Raw genomic sequence first — 17515 nt, forward strand, 5'->3', positions numbered from 1 at the left:
GACTGCAACTATAATTCTTAAAAAGTTAAATGCAATCAATTATGACAACTAGATGCCTTCATGTCATAGTAGGGTTGCCCAAGGAGCAGGAGCACCTACACTTTTTGCTAAGGCTGACACTCTCTCCTGGGCAGTGTTTGTATGCATGAGCCACAGTGGCTTCTCTGTTGTACCATCTTCTACCCTTGTGGGGCTGGCCCATCTTCATTCTAATTGGAATGACCTTTAAAAGAAGAGAATTTGGGGTGCTTGGGTGGCTCAGTTGGTTAAGTGGCCCACTCCTGATTTCAGCTCAGGTCAGATCTCAGCATTCGGGGATCAAGCCCCACCTGGGGGCTCCCCACTCAATAGGGAGTCTGCTTGAGGAGTCTCTCTCTCCCTCTGCCCTTCCCCTTCACTTGAGTGTGCATGCTCTCTCTCTCTCAAGTAAATAAATCTTTAAAACAATAAAGGAAGAGAAATTATACAATAAAGATATGTGCTTTCATATAGCAAAATGGAAGACATTTAAATCAGGCCCCTCCATCATGCCTCTACTGCTAAGGGCGTCCACTGTTAGCATTTTGATGTCTTTCCTTCCAAATTCTTTCTTGTATATTTCCATGCACAGACAGGTAGAGAATTAGCTCCCTCCCTTTTTGGAGGGCATAAGTTGGATTCTATGTAATGAGTGCTATACCATAACTTATTTTGCTTAACAAAATATCATGGAGCAATAGCTAGGCTAGTTCATGTAGTTCTACCCCAACTTTTTTGAAGTGCTATGTTATATCCCATTTTAGGGACCATAATTTATGTCATCACTTTCCTATTCATGAACATTTAGGTCAGTCCCTTCTTTTGCTATTATACCCAGTGCTGTAAAGAAAACATCACGAGTGTGTCTCTGAATATATGTGTTTATTCTCTGGGACAGATCGTGAGACTCTTTCGGGCAAAAGATTTACACACTGAAAACAGTCATAGATTTTAGACCTTAACATTTATCAGCACTGTGTATGAATGCCTATTTCTCTATCTTTTAGTCTTCTTATTTGTTATTTATTTACTATTTGAGTATAGGTCACACAATGTTACCTTGGTTTCCGGTGCCCAACTTAGTGAAAGTTCATGCATTAAATTATGTTCACCACAAATGTAGCTCCCATGTGTCCTGTTACAAATATCACTGACTGCATTCTTTATGCTGTGTTTTTTTCCCATGATGCATTCATTTCCTAACTAGAAGTCTGTCTTGGCCATTTTGTTCAACCGCCCCCACCCCCAACAACCCTAAGTTTGTTCTCTATATTTACAGGTCTGATTCTGGTTTTTGTCATTTTTGTTTGTTTGTTTGTTTTTTCCAGTTTGTTTGTTTGTTTGTTTGTTTAGAGTTCACTTATGAGGAGAATCATTTGGTATTAGTCTTTCTTAGTCTGACTTATTTCACTTTGCAAAAAACGCTCCCGGTCCATCCACGTGGTTTCACATGGCAGGATCTCATTCTTTTTTATGGCTGCGTCATACTATTCTGTGTGTGTAACCTGTTTTCCTTATCTGTTCATCTACTGATGGACATTCAGGTTGCTTCCATTTCTTGGCCATTTTAAACAATGCTGCAATAAACATAGGAATGCGTGTATCTTTTCAATTTAGTGTTTTCCTTTTCTTTGGATAAATACTCAAGAGCGGAGTTGCTACATCATACGGCATTTTTATCCTTAATCCCTTGAGGAGCTTATTGTTTCCACAGTGGCTGCACCAACCAGCACTCCCATCAACAGTGTGTGAGTGTGAGTGTTCCTTTTTCTCCACTTCTGCATCAACACTTGTTATGTCTTGTCATTTTGATTTTAGCCATTTTAACTGGTGGAAGGTGGTATCTCATTGTGGTTTTGACTTGCATTTTCCTGGTGATGAGTGATGTTGGGTATCTTCTCATGTCTATTGGCCATCCGTATGTCTTCTTTGGGAAAATGTCTGTTCAGTGCCTCCGCCCATTTTTAAATCAGATTGTTTGATTATTTGGTGTTGAGTTTGTCTTTTTGCCTAAGAAGGCCATCCTCTTCTTAGGGACAGTAAGGCTTCCATACTGAGACTTGAGTTGACTGTCAGTGTGCTCCTCTATATTCCAATTCTTAGGTAGATGCCTGACTATAGCCCCTGACTTCTGATAAGAGAGACCCCTCAAGGTTTACAGAAAAGATGACGCAACATAATCAATATGAAGATGATTTCTCATCTTTAGAGCTTTGGGGACATTTTAACTGTTACATGTTTATTTTTCTAACGCTCAATGGGTGACTTTTCGGTCTATGTTGCCTTCATTCAGAATTTCTGATATCTACTTTTAACACCTGTGAGCATAAAATATTTTTTCCAGGGTCTAAATGTCCTGCAGACTGGGTTGGGTAAACTCCCATCTCAAATTCTGAGACATATTTTACATATTATGCCATCCACTTATTTATGCAAAGCAATACATTTAGGGTTTTCTATCTGGTTTCTGTTGTAAGCTTCTTTCCAAGGTTGGGATTTCTAGTCAATGGTTTGGGAGAAGGTCACCATAAGGGAAAAAGCTCTGAGGAGCTGATAAGTGCAGGTGGCTATGAGCCACCATCTTTCACAATGTAGAAGGAGCTGGGAAGCCTCTTATTGTTGATTTGTGTCCACTCTGAAGCAGGACATTTTGTTAGATTTCTAAAACCCCAAACCAACTCTGAAGTATTGATTTGTAATGAATGATTCACTGAAGATTTTATGGAGTGATGGAAGTTACATCAAATAGGACACCACAGAGATTAATAGAGAAATCTCCAGCAAATGTCACAGTTCTCCCTCCTCCTTAGTTCTTTGACCAACAACCACTCCTAGACCATCCCTCCACCAGCAATTCCCCTTCCACTTATGCCCCACTCCAGATTCTACCTCGCTTTTCTTCTTTTTATACAGAGAAATGTGTCTGTTTTGGCTTCTCTGCCCATTTTCCCACATAGGAGGTAAAGAAACTTCCTCAAGTCCCACTCGCTCCAGAAAACATGGAGAATCAATCATATGTAGTATGCAGTGTATTATTAAGTAATTTCTCCTGCCACTTGGCCTTGAACCCACTCTGTATTGCCTTAACCCCTTGCAGGTGGCGATTCCGGATTTGGCCATGCTCTGTCCAAATACTTGGATGAACTTGGCTTCACGGTATTTGTGGGAGTTCTGGATGAAAAGGGATCCGGAGCAGAGGACTTGCGAAGAATCTGCTCCAAGCGCCTCTCTGTGCTCCAGATGGATGTCACCGACCCACAGCAGATAAAAGATGCCCACAGCAAAGTGGTGGAAAAGGTGCAGAACAGAGGTACTGCCTTTGTCTGTCCATGCCCTCAACTGCCCCCCACCCTCCTCACAAATGACCAACACTGCTTTGAGCCTCTCCTGACCGCTGCCCTCTAGTCCATTCTGTCGGTCCACCTCACACTGAGAACAGCTGTACTGGACACCTGTCACATGCCAGGCCCTCTTACAGATATAAAGATGGTATGAGTAAGTCAGCAATGGCCCGTCCTCACAGAACTTGAAGAATTCTTGAACCCATTCATCCAGCATCTGCTTGGTCACTCTCCCATTACCTACCCTCATGCCCACAACTCCCACTGCTTTTCTCCTACTAATATTAACAAGGAACAGGGGCGCCTGGGTGGCTCAGTGGGTTGGGCCTCTGCCTTCAGCTCAGGTCATGGTCTCAGTGCCCTGGGATCGAGTCCCTCATCAGGCTCTCTGCTCAGCGGGAAGCCTGTTCCCCCACCCCCCTCTCTACCTGCCTCTCTGTCTCCTTGTGATCTCGCTATCAAATAAATGAATAAAATCTCAAAAAAAAAAACCAAACAAGGAACAGACTTAAGAAAAAAAAAGTTTAACCATCACTGTCTTCCTTTAGCCACGGCCCTTTTCCTTCCCCTTCCTTTGTGGTCAAGCTCGTTGGAACCCCATCACCCTGTTTTTACTTCTTCACCTTCCATCCCGCGTTGGCTAACTAGGCTGGCCGAGCGAATGAGTATCTTCCTGAACACCGAGCTCTTTATCTCTCAGCGACATTTAAATGTGTTCACTACCTTCCCTTGTCTTAGCTTTGGGGCCTCCAGCACCCACCCCACCTCCCTTGTTCTCTGATCATTTTTCTGCTTCTCCTGCATGAACCCTTTCCTCCATTCCTCCCATAAATGGGAATGTTTCCAAGGGCTCCGTCCCCAAACTACCCACCCCACATTATCTGGGCTAAGGTGGTGTGTCTCTGGGCTAGACTCTCAACCCAGCTGCACATTAGAATCAACCGGGGAATGTCTGAAAATGCCCATGCCTGGGCCCAAGATGGCGTATGTAACTTGGAGGACCCAGCTGAAAATTATGTGGGGCACCTTGTTTTTAAAAAATGATGAAGACTTTAAGGTGATGCTAGCCGAGAATTAAAGCAAGCCTGAGGCCTTTCAGAAGCACGGGGCCCTATGTGGGTACACAGCTGGCACACCCATGGTGCCCACCCCGCCTGGTGCCCTTCCCCAGCCAATTAAATCGGTGTCTCCCTGCAAGGGCTCAGCTGACCCTGCAATCAGGGGACTGCTACTGTTGCTCTCCTTTTGCTAGGAACGTCAGTTGTGAAGAGAATCCTACTGGGGGGCCAGGTCTCAGTATACTCGAAAGTTCCCCAGGTGGTGCTAATGTTCTGTTAGAACGGAGAAACCGTGAGACGTACGCCAGTCTCTTCCGAATCATACCAACTGAGCCCTCTTCTCAGCATCTGGACTTAAATGTGTATAAAATTGTCTGCCGGGCATCCCACCTCACTTTGTCAAAGCCTGACCTCGTGACCTTTTCCCTCATTGCCGGTCTGCAAATGAGCTTTAGCGGTCATTTGCACACCCCACAGCTCGGATGCTAGTAACGCCATCTAGTCCATCCATTATGCCAGCAGCTGGGGTGGGGTGGGGCACTGAGACCTGCAGCTTACCCTCAGTTCCTGAATCCTATGGGTCCCAAGTCCTTCAGTTCTATCTCCTCGATCTTTATCATTCCAGTCCCTTTCTGCCATCACCAGGCTGCCGTGACCTAGTGCAGGCCCTCACTTTCCACCTGCCCCTCAATAGCTTTCTTCTCCCATTAACTTTCCGAATGGACAGTAATCCTTACAATGTGCACCTTACAACGTCACCCACCTCCTAAAAACCCTTGGGCATACAGACCCTGTATGTCTTGGGTTCCTCCTATGAGCCAGGCCTGTGGTAGTTGTTTTGCTTTGTCTCACTGAATGGTTCAGTGGTTCTCTGTCCGGTACCAAATAAAATCCAAACATATTCATAAGGATTTGAAGGCTTTCAGGATAATGGCTCCAGCCAAACCCTTAATTTGCAATACCTGATGGTCCCCTCAGTAAATTCTGATGGGTTTCCAGAACAGAATGTGCTAAATGTACCATAACTTTGCAGATTCACGTCCTCTTACCCAAATTTCCCTCTTGTCTCTACTCCCTTTTTCTAAGACTCTTGACTTTGTCTAGCTGCAGACACTACTCCCACGGAAGACCTGGCGCAAACATAACATCTCTTCCATGACCTTCCTGGTGACCCAAGTTACATCATTCACTTCCTCTTCTGGACACTCACTTGTTAGGTCCCGCACACACCTGTCCTGCTGCATTATTCTAACCATCTGGCCATCTCCCACGCCTCACCACTTGTTTCCTTGAGAAAGAGATCCATGTTCCCATTAGGATTCTCCCAGGTGCCAGCAGTGTAACCCAATTCGAAATTGCTAATGCATAAAGGAATGAATATGCTTACTTGAAAGGACCTGTTGGCTTCAGGCATGTCTGGATCCTTAAGTAAAGTCATCTGTCATTGTCTCTGCTTTCTCCCTTGCTGGCTTGATTCTTATCCCTCTTACGAATGTGACGTCATGGTGTCTAGCTCAGGAGATATTTGCTACAGACCTCTCTAGTGCAGCCCAGGGGTCAGTATTGGCCATATTCTATATTGCGTGATAAAGCAATGGGTTCTAGATCTGGAAATACCATGCCAGCGTCGAGGGATGAAGGGGTACGGTGAGTACACTTTCCAGTGAGTGAGTCTATGCTGTTTTGTGGTCAGAATTCTGGAGAGCAATCCTCTTCTTCTTCTTCTTTTTTTTTTTTTTTTTTTTTTTTTTTAAGATTTTACATATTTATTTGAGAGAGAGAACATGAGAAGGGAGAGGTCAAAGGGAGAAGCAGACTTCCTGCTGAGCAGGGAGCCAGATGTGGGCCTCAATCCCGGGACTCCAGGATCGTGACCCGAGCCGAAGGCAGTTGCCTAACCAACTGAGCCACCCAGGCACCCTGAGAGCAATCCTCTTCCGAGACAGAATTGCCAATACACCTTCTCCCTGTTTTCCTTGAGGTTGTCTCAACCTCAACCTCTCAAGTCTAAGAGAAAAGGAAGCTGTTAAACAGGGGAATTTAAAAGTCACCAAGAAGGAGGTTTCCTAAAGTATGCTTTGGGACCTGCAGATGAATGACAAAATCTCACCGTGTCCTATAAGAAGGTTAGCCCTGCCCTGTGTCTCTAAGCCCTACACACTATTACATAAGTATTTACATATTTTTAATAACTCATTAATATTATTTATTTTTTATTTTCTTTTAATTTTTTTTTAAAGATTTTATTTATCAGAGAGAGAGAGGGAGAGAGAGCGAGCACAGGCAGACAGAATGGCAGGCAGAGGCAGAGGGAGAAGCAGGCTCCCTGCCGAGCAAGGAGCCCGATGTAGGACTCCATCCCAGGACGCTGGGATCATGACCTGAGCCGAAGGCAGCTGCTCAACCAACTGAGCCACCCAGGCATCCCTTTTTTTTTTTTTTTTAAAGATTTTATTTATCTTATTTTTAAACGTATAAGCCCCCACAGGTATAATGAGCTTATTGACCAGCTTAAAATTCTGTGGGCAGGGGTTGGCAAACTATGGACCTATTTTATTATTATTATTATTATTTTAACATTTTATTTGGAAAGAACTGTCAATTCACAGGAAGTTGCAAATAAATGTACAGAGAGTTCTTGTGCCTGCTTTGCCAAGTCTCTCTCAATGTTAACTTCTTGCCTAACTATGGTACGATGTCAAAACCAGGAAACTGGCATTGGTATAACCCATGGGGCTTATTCAGAATTTGCAGCTCTATATACAAATGTGTGTGTGTGTGTGTGTGTGTAGCTTTGTGTAAAAACACCACAATCAAAACACAGAATTGGGGGCACCTGGGTGGCTCAGTGGGTTAAAGCCTCTGCCTTCGGCTCAGGTCATGATCTCAGGGTCCTGGGATCCAGCCCCGCATAGGGCTCTCTGCTTGGCAGGGAGCCTGCTTCTTCCCTCTCTCTCTGCCTGCCTCTCTGCCTACTTGTGATCTCTGTCTGTCAAATAAATAAATAAAATATTTAAAAAAACAAAACAAAACACAGAACTGTTCCATCATTACCAAGCTCTCTCATGTTACATTTTTATTTTTGCTTATTATTAATGTTATTTGACAGCGAGCGAGCATGCCAGCAGGTGGTGGGGACTAGGGAGGAAGGCCAAAGGGAGGGGGAGAGAGAGAGAGAGAGAGAGAATTCTAAGCAGGCTCCATGCCCTGGGAAGCCTACGACAGGGCTCCATCTCAAGACCCTGAGATCTCCACCCCAAAGCTGAAATCAAGAGTCTGATGCTCAACCCACTGAGCCACCCAGGCGCCTTGGTTTTTACATTTTTAAATGCTTAAAACCGTCAGAAGAAGAATATTATTTTGGCAAGTGCAAATCAGATGGAATTCGAATGTCAATGTCCATAATCAAGTTGCACCCGAGTCCCACTCCCATTTTCCTTCACGTACAGAGGACAGCTGGCGGCCGCGTTGAAGCAGGAGTGCTTACAACGAAAATAGTCACTCCCTGGCCTTTCCTAGAACAAGTTTCTCACCCCCATTCTAGCACAGCCTCGGGCTGCTCCTGCATGCTGTCTATCAGAGGTGTGCGTCAGGCCGAGGGAATTAAAACCAGCCGTCGGGGGGCTGGCCCAGGCCTCCGCCGCGCCCAGCACCGTCCTGCCCACAGCTGCGGAGCGCTTCGGGCGGGCTCGCCGTTCTGTCACTTAGAGCCCCCAGTCGTTACCGCGTGTCCGGGTCGGACCCCCCGCTCAGGGGCGTGAGAAGTGTGGTGTTACTTTCCACAACTCGGCTCTGTTTCTGTTTTGAGCCATCTTTCTGCCACACGATGAACATCTTTCAGCTTGAGCTTCATCTCATTTCCCCAGGGTAGCCTCTAAGGTCCTGGGGACGGGACATTTCGTCTTTGATCACCAGTGCTTCTGGCTGGTGCCTGCAGGGGTGCCCAGTGCTCTGTCCAGTCCTTGTGCAGTCTGGCTGCCACCCACCTCCTTGAGGCCATCAGGGGCTGGCCCTCCTGCCGTGTGTGGGTCTTCTGGCTTCGGTCCACACTGCAGGCTCTCACACTGGAGCGGACATGTTCTGTCACGGACACTGAGCTTACACAGCAATTTCTGACCACCAGCCTCTGATCTGACAGGTCTGAAGTGGGGTTCTAGAAGGTGCTTTTTCTTTTTTTTCGATTTTGAGAAAGAGACACAGAGAGAGAGAGAGTGCATACCTGCAAGAGGGAGGGGGAGGAGCCGACAGAGAGGGAGAGAGAGAATCTTCTTTTTTTTTTAAGGATTATTTATTTATTTATTTGACAGATCACAAGTAGGCAGAGCAGCAGGCAGAGATAGCAGGAAGCAGGCTCCCCAATGAGCAGAGAGCCCGATGTGGGGCTTGATCCCAGGACCCTGGAATCATGACCTGAGCCGAAGGCAGAGGCTTTAACCCCCTGAGCGACCCAGGAACCTTCAGCAGGCTCTACGAATCTTAAGCAGGCTCCACAACCAGGACGGAGCCCACCCAAATCGGGGTTCCATCTCACAACCCTGAGCTCAGGACCTGAGCTGAAATCAAGAGTCGAATGTTTCACCGACTGAGCTGCCCAGGTGCCCCTGGAATCTGCATTCCTAAGTTCCCACTGATGCTGCTGGTTCTGAACCGTATCTTGAGAATCATTATTCTAAACCATGTGGAGGCTCAGGGGTCTCAGAGAATCTGCTTCAGATCTGCCCAACTAAACATACCCCAGATTCTGTCCCCTCCGTTGGGTAAAGGGGACCCTACGCCCTCCCCTCTGCTACAGATCCTGCCCCCTGAAAGATATCTGGAGATCTTGAATGACCTCTTTCCCTGCCTGTTAGGGCCATGGTTCCCAAGCTTGCTTGTACATTGGAACCAACTGGGGAATTTTTTGTTTTTAAAGACTTTATTTATTTATTTGGCAGAGAGAGAGACAGCGAGGGTGGGAACACAAGCAGGGGAAGCTAGAAAGGGAGAAGGAGCCTCCTCGCTAAGCAGGGAGCCTATTGTGGGACTCATCCCAGGGTGCTGAATCATGACCTGAGCTGAAGGCAGACACTTAATGAGAGCCACTCAGGCGTCCCACACTCGGGGAATTTTTAAATTCCATGCCAAGGTCCCTTCTCTCCCCTACCCCAGGATTTCTGAACTAATTGGTTGGGGTGTGGCTGGGCATTGGGGGGTTGGGGTGAGGCATTAAAAAGCCCCTCAGGTGATTCTAACATGCAGTCAAGGTTGGAAACCACTTCTTGTGGACGGAGGCTCTCCAGGTCTGGTCCAGAACTGCAGCAACAGTGTCACCTGGGAACCTGGTAGAAATGTAGATTCTCAGGCCCCATCCCAGAGACCCTAAATGAGAGTCTCTGGAAATGGGGCCCAGCCGTCCATTTGAACAAGACTTCCTGGTGATTCTGATCCCATCAGCAGGATCAGGCTTGCTGGGGAAAGGACTAGGGCTCGGGGACTCTGCCATCTCCTTAGTTCTTGGCGCCTCTCTAGTTTTCCTGGATTAGGGGATCTTTTCTAGCCTAGGGATAAGGTGCATATATCATCCTGCATGGCCTCAAGATATTAGACCGCCCCTGCACTGTCCTTTGAGGGAGAAACAGGACACAGGCTCTTATTACTCTCCCCCATGCTGGGTCCTCTGGCTCCAGATACCGCAAATATCTAGCTGTATCTAGAAAAGTGCTTTAAGGAAAAGAAAATACCTCCCAAGACCCGTTACTTAATATTTCAAATTTACTCTCCCCACGTCACTTCAGAGTAAGTAGTTTTAGGTATCCAAGGAGATTAAGGTCCAAGAGTTTGAGTAGTCTGCTTAGATCCTAAATCTCAAAGGGAGACTCCAGAGTGTCACGTGTTAAAAGTCCTCCTATTCTCTGGCATCCCTGGACATCAAAGTCATTCCTTTCTGTCCTTTCTGTCCTCAGGTCTGTGGGCTCTGGTCAACAACGCTGGCATCCTCGGCTTGCCAGCTGACGGCGAGCTCATTCCCATGACCGGGTACAAAAAATGCATGGCTGTGAACTTCTTCGGGGCTGTGGAGGTCACGAAGGCATTTTTGCCTCTTCTAAGGAAATCCAAGGGCAGGCTGGTGAACATCAGTAGCATGGCAGGTGAGTCGGCCTTTCCCCACAAGGTAGTGCGATGCCTGTTGTGCAAGACAAGGCTCTTCGCATTCTTTGTGGGCCAAACAAGAAAGCAGGACAAGCTCCTGCAGGGCTGGGTCAAGCTTATTCAAATTGTCTGTTTACTGTTGATCTTAATACAATAAAACCTTGCTTTCAGATCCTTTCACATACAAACTATTACCTCTTAACTCATCTATTCATTCCTGGGGATTTAGGGTCTTACATGTCTTCATAGCACATAAGCTTCCAAGATTTGGACAGGAAATCCCTCATAGAGTTACTGATAACCTGTTTTCAACACTCTCTGAACTGGGCACACCCTGTTGTTCCCTGTGAGATGAGTAGGCAAATGTCCGCACCGTTGGCACTGCCAGAGCTCCGTGTCTTAGCTGGTTAGAGCTTTCCCTAAGATCCTTCCCATGATTTTGCAATCTCAAGGCAGTTGGGTCCTGTGTGATACTAGAGGACTCATCATTTTCCATTTCAAAGAACAGAGAGTCAACAACTTGAGTCCAGGGTTTAACAATCTGCCTTCCATTAACAATGTCCAGGTAGGCCGTATCATATCCTTTCTTCTAGGACAAGATTTATTTTCCAGCTGGGGTTCCTCAGATCCCAACTCAGGTTTGGAAATGTCCATGGAGTTGTGTTTCTGGATGCTGCATGGGTGAAAGGGAAACCAAAGGCGTGTGGCGTGGACTCCAGGATCCTGCCTTTGCATAGAGGAACCCTGGTCTTCTCTGTTTCATCAGTTGGTTGCGAAGAGTCGAGTCGTGTCTTATCTTTTCTTTCTTCCTTCTTTCTCCTTTTTTTTCTTTCTTTCTTTCTTCTTCTTTTTTTAAGATTCTATTTATTTATTTGACAGAGAGACATCACAAGCAGGCAGAGAGAGAAGGGGGGAAGCAGGCTCCCTGCCGAGCAGAGAGCCAAATGCAGGGCTCAATCCTGGGACCCAGAGATCAGGACCTAAGCAGAAGGCAGAGGCTTAACCCACTGAGCCACCCAGATGCCCCTTTTCTTTCTTTCTTTTTTTTAAAAATTTTTATTTATTTTATTTTTGACAGAGAGAGATCATGAGTAGGCAGAGAGGCGGGGGAAAAGCAGGCTCTCTGCTGAGCAGAGAGCCCGATGCGGGGCTCGATCCCAGGACCCTGAGATCATGACCTGAGCTGAAGGCAGCGGCTTTAACCCACTGAGCCACCCAGGCCGCCCCTTTCTTTTTTCTTTTTTTATTTAAACAAGGCATCTGATAGTTGTTTTATTTTGTTTCATTGTTTTTTGAGGGGGTATTCTCTGTGTTAAGGGCAATTATCATTATCTGCCGTGTTCCCTTTCCTGGCTTTCACTCAGGAACTTCCTTGAACTTAGCTGCTGTGTGAGTGTGTGTCGCTCAGTTGTGGGTTGGCCTGAAGAGGAAGGAAGCAGGGAAGGAAAAGCCGGGTGGAGGAAGGGAAGGCGAGCGGGAATAGAGAAGTCTAAGGCGGTTAAGAGCAATGAGTGTTGTTTTAACTTGTATGAGGACTCTGAGCGATTTCCAATTTCTTGCCACCTGCACAAGCAAACAAATTCTGGGAAAACACATTTGCAAAATTTCACCCTTATCTTTCTTCTGAACCCCACCTTCAGATTTTCACCTCTGTGAATACCTCACCTTTCTCCGTGCCCTGGCACAGACTGGTGCTTCTGCACAGACTGGTGCTTCTGAAAATGTCTCCCATGTTCCTTGCCTCACTCATTCAACAAATATTTACTAAAATAACTGATCATTGCCTGCTTCTTGACACAAGGACAAGAAAATTTTTCTCTCTTTTTTAAAAAAGATTTTATTTATTTACTCGACAGAGAGAGGGAGGGAGCACAAACAGGGGAGCTACACCAGGGGTAGGGAGAGGCAGGCTTCTTGTTGAGCAGGGAGCCTGATGCGGAGCTTGATCCCAAGACCTGACCCGAGCCAAAGGCAGACGATTAACTGACTGAGCCACCCAGGTGGCCCGGTTTTTCTGTTTTCTCTCTTTGTTCTCAACTTGGAGCAGCTCGTTCAGAAGATTTTTCTTGACTTATCACCTAGTATGCACACTATCTGCTATGCGCCTGGTGCCTGGCATACACGAAGCTCAACGAAGAAATGAAGAAATGCAAGTGCGAGAATTAATAAAACACGGGTAAAGGAACGAAGGAGTGAAAAATTTATAGTGCCGAGGATGCCCATTCATACATCTTCAACTTGGCTTCTAAAGCTCTTTCCTTTTTTCTTTTTCTTTTTTTTTAAAATTTTTTTTTAAGATTTTATCTATGTATTCAGAGAGGGAGAGAGTTTGCCTGCTTGTGTGAGTGGGGGAGGGCCGGAGAAAAAGGAGCAAGAGAATCCCAAGAAGACTCCCCGCTGAGCATGAAGCCCACTGCAGGGCTCCCTCCCGGGACCCAAGACCATGACCTGAGCTGAAATCAAGAGTTGGATGCTCAGCGGACTGAGCCACCCAGGCGACCCTCTAAAGCCAAGACTCAGTACGCTTCTCATATATTTCTACTGGAGGGAAACAGGAGTGTTAAAATGAATCACATACCTTCCCTCTTGTTCTCACCGTGGATGTGCAAATTCTTTACATCCAGCCTTACTACTTCCATTCCGCCGTCTCACCGTCATCAGTCAGTCGACATGTCTGCAACCGGGGTTGTTATCAGCACGGCAAAGCTGGCTCCCCCGGGGCGCCCGGGTGGCTCAGTGGGTTAAGCTGCTGCCTTCGGCTCAGGTCATGATCCCAGGGTCCTGGGATCGAGCCCCGCATCGGGCTCTCTGCTCAGCGGGGAGCCTGCTTCCTTCTCTCTCTCTCTCTGCCTACTTGTGATCTCTCTCTGTCAAATAAATACATAAAATCTTAAAAAAAAAAATAAAAAGCTGGCTCCCCCTTCTTTCAGTTCTCCTCCTTGGCTGTTGAATTACAGAGCTTTGAGCCTTCTTCGATTTGTTTCTCCCTCTGCCTTTCCCTCCTTTCTCTCACCCAGTCAGTCACCGAGATGTATGCAGGCTTCCTTTATCATACCCAGTTTTAAATGCTTAGGACCCAAAGAAACTCCAGAGGTAAGTTCATTTGTAGGACGCGGAAAGCACCTAAGGTATGTTATAAAGTTGCTAAAGCAGTAGCAAGGAGTCAGGACAGATGGGAAGCATGTGCACCTGACAGAGCAGGTGTTTGTAAAAAGATAGGCGCAAAACTCTTAAATGGTGCTTACAGTTTCCTTCAGTGATGAGGAGCAGAGAAATTCAGCAGAAAACAAAATAAGGGAATCCCTAGCACTTGGCTGACAAGAGTTTTGCGAAACAATGGAAAGGATTTTGAGCAGGGCATAAGGAGCTGGAGTGTAACACAGGATCAGGGAAGGTCAAAGCATGTATGAATGATAGTATATAAGCAACTGATCCATAGAAATTAGCGTCCAATTTAATGCCAACTTGACAGATCTCTTGGCAAATTTGATATAATGGCGATTTTGGGAAACATGCTTGTCTGGGAATTCATCCCTGGGTTTTTCTTATTTTGAGGTAGGAGTCATGGAGAAAGAGAGATAGGCAATCAGTCACTACTAAGTTTCCTCTAAAGGAGCTCATGGTAGCCCTGACCCATCAGGTTCTCTTGAGCCTGGTACCCCTACCACCTTCCGCATGACAAGAATTTCAGTGGGGTAGATCTATCATGGAAGTTTGCATCAGCCAGGAGAAGCTGAGCTTCTGCCAGCTTCTGACCAACAGAATTGGCCATTCTGTTCCAGTTATCCATTGCTGCATAACAAATAACCCCAAATAAAGTGTCTCAGGCTGGTGGGAGTAGGTAGGTAACCAGTTTGCTAGACAGTATAGTGGTTCCTCGAATCCATGCACATCCTAATTTCTGGAACCTGGAATATGTGACCTTACCTGGCAAAGGGGGCCTTGCCGGTACGATCGAGTTAAGGAGCTAGAAATGGAAAGATTATCCTGCTGTACCTAGATGGTTCCAATACAAGAGTCCTTACAAGACGGAGGCAAGAGCGAGATTGGAAGACCGGGGAACAGACCCAGACCCAAGGAATGCAGGCAACTTACAGAAGCAGAAAAATTCAGGGGAACTGATTTTTGCTTGGAGACCCCAGAAGGAACACAGTCCTAACACAACCTTGATTTTAGCCCAGTGAAACCTCTGACCTTCAGAACCATAAGATAATAATACATTTATATTGTTTAAGCCACTCAGTTTGTGGTGATTTGCCATAACAGCAGTAGGAAAGTAATACCTTCCGGCCCATCCCAGTTTCCTTAAAGGTAGATGAAGGTACATCTACCCCTCTTCCCTGCCTTCCTCACAGTAGTGGGGGGTGGGGAGATGGTGCTGGAGGGGGAGACTGTAGGGATGACACCCAGCATGGGCTCTCATGTCAAAACTCACTGTGCCCCCCGCCTTCCAAGCACTCCTGGAGGATATCTTTTGGCAGTTTGAACTCCCAGACAGACATCCTTCCTAGTAAGGCTGGGAAAATTATTTTTAATAAATAAATAAATGAAATTAATATATCATATATCACAGATAACATATATAGTATATAATAATATAAAATAAATATAAATAAATAAATAAAAATCTTAAAATAAATTGAAAAATTAAAGTTTTTTTTTAAAATTTCAACTTTATTTTGCCAACGTGTTCAATTCCAATATTACAGTAGAAATGCCTGAAAAACTGGCAAACTGTGATTCAGCTTTGGCACCAATACACCAACTTCTGCTGCAGCGATAAGTACATGCTTTACAATCCTAATCTGGGACTTTCTCTATCAAACTTTGATGAAATCTGATGAATAACTTACCATACGCACCTAATTTCCTATTGCAAACATTTTACTTTCTTGAAACCTTAACACACTTATGCAACCCAGGGCCTCATGGACAGCTTCTTCTCCTCACCCTTGTTAGTGTGTGGAATCCACACTTAGCACCTTCTTGCACTCCCCCAAAAGCAAAACCATTGTCAGATTGGCTCAGATCTTCAGCATAGATTTTATTAAAGACTTTGGGCACCTGTCAGAACGGCTAAAATAAAAAACACGAGAAACAACAGGTATTGGCGAGAATGCGGAGAAAGGGGAACCCTCCTGCACTGTTGGTGGGAACGCAAGCTGGTGCAGCCACTGTGGAAACAGTAGGGAAGTTCTTTCAAATCTTAAAAACAGGGGATGTCTGGGTGGCTCAGTCCATTAAGTGTCTGCCTTCGGCTCAGGTCATGATCCCAGGGTCCTGGGATCAAGTCCCGCATTGGGCTCCTTGCTCAGCCGGGAGCCTGCTTCTCCCTCTGCCTGCTCTGCCTACCACTTACCCTGCTTCTGCATGCCGCTTTCTCTCTGAGAAATAAATAAATAAAATATTTTTTTAAAAAAGTTAAAAAACAGAACTACCCTACAATTAAGCAATGGCACTACTAAGTATTCACCCAAAGGATACAAAAATAAAGATTCGAAGGGATGTATGTGCCCTGATGTTTATAGCAGAATTACCAACAGTAGCCAAACTATGGAAAGGGCCGAAGTGTCCATTAACTGATGAATGGATAAAGAAGACGTGGTATATGTAGACAATGGACTATTACTTAACCATCAAAATATGAAATCTTGCCATTTGCAATGATACGGATAGCGCTAGAGCGTATTATGCTAACTGAAATGAGTAAGTCAGAGGAAGACAAATACCATATGTTTCACTCATATGTGGAATTTAAGAAACAGACGAATATATGGGACAGAGGGTGGAAAAGGGAGACAGAAACAAGCCATAAGAGACTCTTAAAAATAAAAAAAATAAATAAATAAAAAAAGAGAGAGAGAGAGACTCTTAAAATTAGAGAACAAGCAGGGTTGATGGAGGGAGGTGGGCGTGGGGGGTGGGCTGGATGTGTGTTGGGTATTAAGGACAGCACTTACTGTGATGCGCTCTGGGTTTTGTATGGAAGTGATGAATCACTGAATTCTACTCCTGAAACCCAGATTGCACGGAATGGTAGCCAACTAAAATTTAAATTAGAAAAAGATTTTTTTTTTTTGCAAAGATTGAAGAAAGGGTTATATCCTATACCACAAACTCATTTTGTATTTATTTATTTATTTAGGGCAAAAAGGTGATTTTATGCAGGACTATGGGCAGAAAGAGCTACTGCCCCCACAAAACTCATTTTATTTTATTTTTTTAAAAAGATTTTTATTTATTTATTTGATAGACAGAGATCACAAGCAGGCAGAGAGAGAGGAGGAAGCAGGCTCCTCACTGAGCAGAGAGCTCGATGCAGGGCTCCATCACAGGACCCTGAGATCACGACCTGAGCCGAAGGCAGAGGCTTAACCCACTGAGCCACCCAAGGGCCCCACAAAACTCATTTTAATGCAAACCCTTTTAGATGCTTCTTTTCTTCTCCCCAAGTTCGTCAGCTGCTAACCCCCTCTCCTTTGGTTGCATTTCCCCCTCCTCCTGCTGGTTCCACAATCTTTCCTCCTTCATCTTTTTAAGGTTCATCTGTCTTGTAAGAATGTATTACAACTCCATTCCTTCCTAGAGCTCAGCAGTTTCCCACCGCATGGACAGGCCACATTTTGTTTACGCATTCATCAGCAGACGGACATGGGGTTGTTTCTACTTCTTCGCTAATGTGAGTAACGTGGTAACAAACATTCACGCGCCAGTGTTTGTGAGGTCATGGAAAATTCTACCTAAGAGTTAGCCATTACTATCACTTTCTGGGACCTTGGGTGTCAGCTGAAGCTCTTCGCACTTAGATTTTTTTTTTTTTTTTTAATCTCCTCAGAGAGAGTTAATGAGGATAAAGACTGAACCTGCTCATAGGGCCGTTGTGACCGTTGGAACTGATGTTAAAATACTCAGAACCCGGGGCACCTGGGTGGCTCAGTGGGTTAAGCTGCTGCCTTCGGCTCAGGTCAT

General features: G+C 45.5%; 1 protein-coding gene across 1 annotated transcript in view; it reads left to right on the forward strand.

Moving 5' to 3' along the window:
* The window catches only part of HSD17B2 (hydroxysteroid 17-beta dehydrogenase 2), a 76681-nt gene that overhangs the window by 42490 nt on the left and 16676 nt on the right, over positions 1-17515 (forward strand). Inside the window, exons 2-3 of the mRNA XM_059382031.1 lie at positions 3116-3328; positions 10360-10545. Of these exons, the coding sequence (XP_059238014.1) occupies positions 3116-3328; positions 10360-10545 (399 nt within the window). The remainder of the gene's footprint in view (positions 1-3115; positions 3329-10359; positions 10546-17515) is intronic.

Source organism: Mustela nigripes, chromosome 17, assembly GCF_022355385.1.
Source record: "Mustela nigripes isolate SB6536 chromosome 17, MUSNIG.SB6536, whole genome shotgun sequence".
NCBI lineage: Eukaryota > Metazoa > Chordata > Mammalia > Carnivora > Mustelidae > Mustela > Mustela nigripes.